Source organism: Salmo salar, chromosome 06 (assembly GCF_965601325.2).
Source record: "Salmo salar chromosome 06, fSalSal1, whole genome shotgun sequence".
Classification (NCBI taxonomy): domain Eukaryota; kingdom Metazoa; phylum Chordata; class Actinopteri; order Salmoniformes; family Salmonidae; genus Salmo; species Salmo salar.
The window spans coordinates 38,839,417-38,848,428 of NC_138296.1; the positions used below are offsets into that span (position 1 = coordinate 38,839,417).

General features: G+C 42.8%; 1 protein-coding gene across 1 annotated transcript; it reads right to left on the minus strand.

Moving 5' to 3' along the window:
* Positions 1-3,095: 3,095 nt before the first annotated feature.
* LOC106607162 (thyrotroph embryonic factor) lies at positions 3,096-7,436 on the minus strand. Its single transcript, XM_082976549.1, has 4 exons — positions 7,172-7,436; positions 6,072-6,476; positions 5,449-5,666; positions 3,096-5,188 (listed from the first exon to the last, which is right to left on the minus strand). Exons 1-4 carry the CDS (start codon positions 7,209-7,211, stop codon positions 4,973-4,975), a joined length of 879 nt encoding a protein of 292 aa, XP_082832675.1. The 5' UTR covers positions 7,212-7,436; the 3' UTR covers positions 3,096-4,972.
* Positions 7,437-9,012: the final 1,576 nt, after the last annotated feature.

Here is a 9,012-nt window from a genome sequence, read left to right on the forward strand (position 1 = left end):
ATGGTGATCTTAGTCTTGTGTGTGGCTGCTCGGCCATGGAAACCTACTTAATGAAGCTCCTGACGTTGCTTCCAGAGGCAGTTTGGAACTCTGTAGTGAGTGTTGCAACCAAGGACAGACGATTTGTACGCGCTTCAGCACTCTGCGGTCCCGTTCTGTGAGCTTGTGCGGCCTACCACTTCGCGGCTGAGCCGTTGTTGCTTCTAGATGTTTCCACTTCACAATAACAGCAGTTACAGTTGACCAGGGCAGCTCTAGCAGAGAAGAAATTTGACGAGCTGACTTGTTGGAAAGGTGGCATCCTATTACGGTGCCACGTTGAAAGTCACTGAGCTCTTCGGTAAGGCCATTCTACTGCCAATGTTTCTCTATGGAGATTGCATGGCTGCATGCTCGATTTTATACACCTGTCAGCAACAGGTGTGGCTGAAATAGCCGAATCCCCTAATTTTAAGGGGTGTCCACATACTTATGCATATACAGTGCATTCGGAAAGTGTTCAAACACCTTCCCTTTTTCCACATTTTGTTACGTTACAGCCTTATTCTAAAATTGATTTAAAAAAAAATCCTCATCAGTCTACACACGATACCCAATAATGACAAAGCGAAAAGGTATTTAAAATTAAAAACTGAAATATCACATTTACGTAAGTGTTCTGACCCTTTGCTATGAGTCTCGAAATTGAGCTTAGGTGCATCCTGTTTCCATTGATCATCCTTGAAATGTTTCTACATCTTGATTGGAGTCGACCTTTGGTAAATTCAATTGATTGAAAAGTTTGTGGTCATATGCACATCCTTAAAAACATAGGTACTGGGCTAATAAAGAATACTAGTATAGAACAAGAAGGCCCGCACACTGTTAAAGCTCCCAATTCACCGCTTTACTGACAACGTTTACATCCAAAACGGTTCTTCGTCAGGTCAAACAAACAAACTGAGTGCTCATATCCCAAAATATACACATTTCACCTCACATGACCATTGCAGACATGATGCATGGTGGGTGCAAAAACAATTTGTCTATCTCTAATAATTTAATAACAAGGAGATGGGTACATGTACTAGTTCCAGAAAATAATATATATTTACAAAATGACCAAGTAGGTGACCTGGAAGGCAAAACAAATCAAAGTGACATATTCATGTAAAAAATGGTCTGATATTAAACTCTTGGTTCAGACCTCTATGAGACATGGTACACAAATGGTGAATCCAATACAATTCTCTTCTCAATAATAGATTATCAGTATCAATTCAATTGAATTGGACATGATTTGGAAAGGCACACACGTGTCTATATAAGGTCCCACAGTTGACAGTGCATGTCAGAGCAAAAACCAAGCCATGAGGTCGAAGGAATTATCCGTAGAGCTCCGAGACAGGTCCCCAAGAACACAGTGGCCTCCATAATTCTTAAATTGAAGAAATTTGGAACCACCAAGACTCTGGCCGCCCAGCCAAACTGAGCGATCGGGGAAGAAGGGCGTTGATCAGGGAGGTGACCAAGTCCCCGATGGGAACTCTGACAGAGCTCCAGAGTTCCTCTGTGGAGATGGGAGAACCATCTCTGCAGCATTCCACAAATCAGGCCTTTATCATAGAGTGGCCAGATGGAAGCCACTCCTCACTAAAAAGCACATGACAGCCCGCTTGGAGTTTGCCAAAAGGCACTAAAGGACTCTCAGACCATGAGAAATCTGATTCTCTGGTCTGATGAAACCAAGATTGAACTCTTTGGCCTGAATGCCAAGCATCACGCCTGGAGGAAACCTGGCACCATCCCTACGGTGAAGCATGGTGGTGGCAGCGTCATGCTGTGGGGATGTTTTTCAGCATCAGGGACTGAGAGACTAGTCAGGATCGAGGGAAAAATAAACGGAGCTAAGTACAGAGAGATCCTTGAGGAAAACCTGCTCCAGAGCACTCAAGACCTCAGAGTGGGGCGAAGATTCACCTTCCAACAGGACAATGACCCTAAGCACACAGCCAAGATGTTCAAAGACCCCAGTCACCCAAGTCATGGACTGTTTTCTCTGCTACCGCACAGCAAGCGGTACCTGAGCGCCAAGTCTACGACCAACAGGCTCCTTAACAGCTTCTACCCCCAAGCCATAAGACTGCTAAACAATTAATCAAATGGACACCGGACTATTTACATTGACACACCCCATCCCTCCATTTGTTTTTTACACTGCTGCTACGCTGTTTATTATAGTCACTTCACCCCTACCTACATGTACAAATTACCTCGTTTAACCTGCACATTGACTCGGTACCGGTACCCTCTGTATATGGGGCGGCAGGTAGCCTAGTGGTTAGAGTGTTGGGCCAGTAACCGAAAGGTTTCTGGATCGAATCCCCGAGCTAACAATGTAAAAATGTTGTTCTGCCCCTGAGCAGTTCCCCAGGCGCCGAAAACATGGATGTGGATTAAGGCAGCCCCCCGCACCTCTCTGATTCAGAGGGGTTGGGTTAAATGCGGGAGACACATTTCAGTTGAAGGCATTCAGTTGTACAACTGGTTATCCCCCTTTAAGACAACGCAGGAGTGTCAGAGGGACAAGTCTCAGAATGTCCTTGAGTGGCCCAGCCAGAGCCTGGACTTGAACCTGATCAAACATCTCTAGAGAGACCTGAAAATAGCTGTGCAGTGATGCTCCCCCATCCAACCTGAGAATATTTGCAGAGAAGAATTGGAGAAACTCCCCAAATGCAGATGTGTGTAGCGTCACACCCAAGAAGACGTGAGGCTGTGATTACTGCCAAAGGTGCTTCAACAAAGTACTAAGTAAAGGGTCTGAATAGTTATTACATTTTTTTATACATGTGCAAACATTTCTAAAAATCAGTTTTTGCTTTGTCATGTAGATTGAAGAGTTATTTCTACAAAGAAAATGAACATAGTTTGGGACAACTTGGAGTTTAATTTCTACATACAAACTGACTATCATACCTAAATGTTGGTCTATCAATCTGACAAGATTCTGCACCAAGCTTAAAATCACTGTTAAAACAACTATATGCCTAAGCATATAACATAAGAATGTCAGCGCAATGCAATGCCTTCCATTGAAGCAAATTCAGTAAATATTTGTTTTGATCCTTTAATTTACAGACATAAGTACATACACTTAGTGTAAAACATACAAACACTACACCATTAACACATTTTCGTGCAGCAGGATTACTGGGAAACGTAATTGGAAGCACACATGAATTTGCACCATTTCAACATTTTGTCTATAATAGTTATTTTATAGAAACAAAGCAGAGTCAAATTAATATTATTGCCACATGTATGATTCTAATATGCATAATAATGAAGATCGGCACAGGAACACAAATTCATCAGACACTTAAGAGATTGAGTCCCTTTACTTAACAGTCTGCTATGTAGTATTTGCAACAATTGAGGCACGGTCACTTTGACAAACAGAACTCTGCATCGACTCTGTGCCTTGACCTATCATTTTTTAATCAAACTTAACCAAAACCACCTTTCTTGTGCTCACAATTCCTGTCAACATTGTCGTAGGCACCCCAACCCTTCAAAATTATTGGTATCCAATAAGATAGGAGTATTAAACAATGGAAGTGTTGGATGAGGTAAATAGGAGATTGTCTTTAGAAAAAAAATATATTTCTGTAAAATTCTGGTTGAAAACCTGTTTAAAAAAATAATAATTCTAAAACCACAGTTTGTCCATTGAGATCCCTGCTTAGTCACTGGGTTATTGTTTTCTTTCCTCTAAAGAAATATAAAATCTGACAGATTGTTGCACATCAATCAATAGATGCATTGTTAAAATACAGCATTGTACATAATAGCTATTCAACAAACATAAGGAATGGCAGTAAATTAAGATGAAAAAAAAACAAAAAAAAAGGTATTGACAGAATAACTGACTCAATCCCAGACAAACTACAGGAAGCACAAATAGATAGTGCCCTCTACTTGCAGTGTGCAATGAAATAAACCAACAAACATAGTAAATACCCCTACACCAGTGAGGGCCCTTATTAATGCCTGACCTATGAGCAATAAACATACTGAGAAAAGACAGTCCTTGCCATACTACTTTTTAAAACTCCTCTTCCCCCCTCAAAAAAATACTGTTTTTTGGGGAAAGATATTAGAAGCATGTGTGGGTCATGTCGTAATAGGAAAAAAGTTCCCGCCCACCCCTATATCTAATCTTCACCCACAAGGTGTTGCTTTGGAAGGGTTGAGTGCAAAACAGGGGTAACACAATCTATGTGGTGCAGGGAGAAGACTACATAGTTCTCTACACACACACACCTCAGTGTGGTACAAGCAAAGAGACATAGAAGAGCTGTGACCGGACAACACCACCATCTCGCCCTTTCTCTGACCAATATCAATTATTTCCTCTGTGTACGATCACGGCGGTGCAGCCCTCAATCTGTCCTTTCTGTTATTCATCGTTTTCTCCCCTACCTCATTATGAATAAATAAAGAGTTCACGTGTCCTTCTTCAGAGCCTCTGTATGAGTACTTGAAACAGAGGAGAGAGACAGTCAGTTACTGCAAACAGTGGTAAGAGGAGGGCAGGGGGACAACTCTCATTATTGACTACTGATCACTGATGATGTTCATGCTTTGGTCCACAAAACAACCCGTTAATACGCTGTATAAATGTGTGTGTAACTTCTCCAGCAGCTGTCTCTGACTCAGTGATAAGACCTGACTAGCAGTAATTGAGTCCCTGTATGTGTAGGAGCCAGTCGCTCTCCACAACCCTTCGTGTCCACCTCTCGCCATGTTGCTGCCTGGCTCACTGACAGTGTGTATCCATGCCTCCACTGTCGTGTTGGAAAGGATCTAGAACTTGACGCAGTGACCGGTGTTCACCATGAAAGCAGTGCAATTCAGATTCTCTTTGTGTCGGCGTTTTGGGGGGCGTTTTTCTTTTTCGGTTCTTTTCTTGAAAGATAAAGTTTGTCCCTTACAATGGTCCGTATTTGGCTTCATATCGGGACATGATGTTCTTGCAGCGACCACAGTCCTTTCGCAACTCAGCCACTTGTAGCCGCAACGCCGCATTTTCCCTCTCCAGAAACGAAGCGCGCACTGTGATCTGGTTCTCCTTCAGCCGCCGGGCGTCACGTGAACGTTTGGCTGCAACGTTGTTCTTCTTCCTCCTCGACCAGTATTTATCGTCCTGTGGGAGACGGAGGATTGTAATACAAAATAATAGAATCAGTGTTGTGGAAACATCCCTAATCCCAGACAAGCCCCCTTATTTCATGGCTTACTACTCGCTCATTAATTTTGCTGGTGTAACAGTGATACTACAATCTTCATCAACCAATGATTATTTGGTACCCAATTGCAGTGGCTACATTCTCATTATCCTACTACAGAACAACCAGTTCCATCATTCATCACCTCCCTGAAACAAATATTCACCGGTCATCTTACCTTCTGCTCAGTGGGCACAAAGACCTTTTTGGCCTTCTTGATCATGGGCTGTGGTTTGAGGTCCTCGTCAGAGAACTTGTGTTTGCGTGGGTTGAACAGCTCACCCCCAGGCACGCTGGACAGCACCAGGTCTGTGGGGTCCGGCTGGAAGTTGATGTCCACCTCAATGTCCTCCGGGTCGATGGGAGTGGGTGTGAGTCGGTCTGCAGACTTCCCCTCTAGAGGGAGACAAAGTGAGTTCAATGAGGAGTATATTTTTATATATTTTGGTGTCTGTTATGTTTTTATAATCTTGAAGACTATAGTTAATTGAAAATTCACAACTGTTTGCTATATTTTTTCCTTAAGACATACTAAGGTCAGCCCTATATCAATACTGCCATTTGCTAATGCTGTAGAGCTCAGGTTTCACATGTACGTGTGTCCATATTTGTGCTGGAGGCAAGGTGTCGAGTGCGTCGGGTAAGTCTATTTGACATTTGAATACAATATGGGAGTATCTAGGGTCAGCATGTTGCAAGCGTCTATTACAGTGTCAGTATATGTGCATGTTGAGTTCAAAGGTAGAATTTGTTACAGTGGTACCGCGTCTGGGCTTTTAACAATGGGCCCCAAAAATGTACCTTTTTTATTTTTAGACACTTCAACCTCCGCTACTTCTAACACAGAATCTTCATCGGCCCCATCTTCTTCTTCCTTCTCTTGTTCAGCTGGCTCTAAGGTGAGTGTGACGGTCTCTGTGTTAGAGATGGTGAAAGGGGGTCTTGTCCCCTTGGTTTCCTCCTGGGCCAGGCTCTTCTGCAGCTCCTCCTCTAGGGTGACTGGGATGCCATTCTCCTGCAGGAACTCATCCAGGTCCATGTACTCCAAGTGGAAGGTCTCCCCGTCATAGGGGATGGTCTTCTCCCAGATGGCAGGGGTAAGGGAGGCGGACACCCCTCCAATGCCTGTACCTCCAGTCCCACCACTGGCCCCTCCAACACCGGCCTCGCCATTATCGGCAGAGCACAACTTCTTCTTCTCTATTTCTGTGGAGATAACCGTGAAGAACATAATGGGTGACGGTTGCACGGCCATGTGAACACAAACAGGATGGTAAATAAAGGAAGATAGAAGTCCGATGTCATGAAAAGAAGTAGGGGAAAAAAGTGGTGAAATGACAGAATGAGGTAAAAGAAAGGGGGGGTGCATCAACCCATAAAAAAATGGGTAAGGGAAATCTGGACTTGTCAACACAGCCCCTAAACACAAAAACGAACATGAAAAAAAATATTAATTGCCCTTGAAATGCAAGAAAATGATGTACTCATATTGTATGTGAAAATGGTTTGACTGCAGTGCTCTAGGACAAGCAGGGAGGTGTGAGAACTTTATGTTCTTTTTTCCTCCCTCACTCAGTTCACTGCCTCAGGGGAAACTGGCACAGCACTCAGAATGTACAAAGGTTTTCCTTCCCCAGTACTGCTCTATACTTGACACATTTGAACAACTATTGTACTAGTTATATATAATTATCAAACATAGCTGATTAAAAAACAAATGTATCCAGTTGTTTGAGGTTACACAAACGTTCATTAGAAGCACTACTACGTCTCCATACACCAGACAACATGTCCGCGAAGTCAACGATCACATCAGATCTATGCAGTTCACATAAAAAAAATGTGTACATTGGAAAGGATCTCTCCATTCATCCAAAACGAAACCAGTAGGCTAGTCTTACCATCGTCGCCTTCGAGAATATTAGGTGGGGGAATGTCCATAATCTTCTTCAAAACAATAGGAAACGATTTCTGTGGATTCGACCTAGGCTGCAGAGGCGCCTTGAGTGTAGTTTCCCAGGCACTGTTAGCAATATCCGTGGATAAATTAAGTCAAATCAGTGTTTCAGTCTGTTGCTTTGAAACCTGTTTCACAAATTAAAACGTTGTCATAACAAACACCACAGATCCTGTCGGTCGAAGCCTACTGCCAGCCCTGTTTCCTTATTCATGAGCTATACGCCTCTTCAGAAAATACTCGGTGCGGATTGGTCACAAATGTATCTTTTAATATTTTTTTTAAATATTTTTTTATTTCACCTTTATTTAACCAGGAAGGCTAGTTGAGAACAAGTTCTCATTTGCAACTGCGACCTGGCCAAGATAAAGCATAGCAATTCGACACATACAACAACAGAGTTACACATGGAATAAACAAAACATAGTCAATAATACAGTAGAAAAAAATATAACAAAAAGTCTATATACAGTGAGTGCAAATGAGGTAAGTTAAGGCAATAAATAGGCATGGTGGCGAAGTAATTATAATATAGCAATTAAACACTGGAATGGTAGATCTGCAGAAGATGAATGTGCAAGTAGAGATACTGGGGTGCAAAGGAGCAAGATAAATAAATAAATACAGTATGGGGATGAGGTAGGTAGATAGATGGACTTTTTAAGTAGCTGACATAGAAAATTCGCTGGTGAGCCTTGAGTCAACAGAAGCAGTAGAACACACCGAGAGCTCATTGGCTGAAGGAACACTCCGTTTCAATCCTTCGTACGGAAATAACTGTACATTGCGTGCAGAATGTCAACATTGTGTCTCCTGACTCCTATTGTTGCTACATTTAGCTAAACCAGATAGATCTAGAACTGTATGACTATGGCCATTCACTGACCCTGGGAACTGGAGGAGACGAGGGCGGATGATTCGCGACATTAATATCAACTACCAGGCTATATCAAATCGTAGGCCAGGCTTCCCTAAACGGCGGCGGTTTTATTTGGCCCCCCAAGTTTTCTGAGAAAATAATTAAAGAAATGTTTTGTTTTCATTGTTGGAGATAAAAACACCAGGAAATCAGCTCCAAGTGATTTTAATGTTGTACATCTGTTCCCAAGTATTCCCACTCATAGAGACATATGTGATCATATAATAATAATGAATAACAATTGATTGGGTTTATATAGCACTTTTCTACCAACTGAGGTACTCAAAGCGCTATACATCGTAGGGTGAAACTCACCTCACCCAACATCAATGTGTAGCACCCACCTCAGTGATGCACTGGGACCATTTTTGTGCCAGAACTCTCACCACACATTAGCTATCAGTTGGACAGGTGAGGAGTGACATATGCCAATTAGGAATGAGGGGGATGATAGGTGGCCACCCGCCTAATGGTCCGACCCGGACCACTCGCTCAAGAAAAAATATACTTACTTAGGTTTTATATGAAGATGCATTGTATCCAGTTTCTCCTCTGCAATACATGGCGACAGGATGCATTATACATTGCTGCATTTGTATCCACACTCCTGGCCAAACAAAACACGTGTGTTCTTTTCTCTCCTTCACGTGCAGAGACAAGCTGTTGAGGGGCGTGGTTATGGCACGTGCAAAAGCAGGGCGGCAGTAGCCCGGGAAGCACGGCCTCGCGCTCTACTAAACAGCTGGCGCGTCCCTATCATGCATTTTCACCCAGCGCAACCGTTCTACCGTTGGATTGGAAATGTGTTAATAACGTATGAGTCATATCCCCTCACCTTACACCACATCAATAAAATTGTTATATTG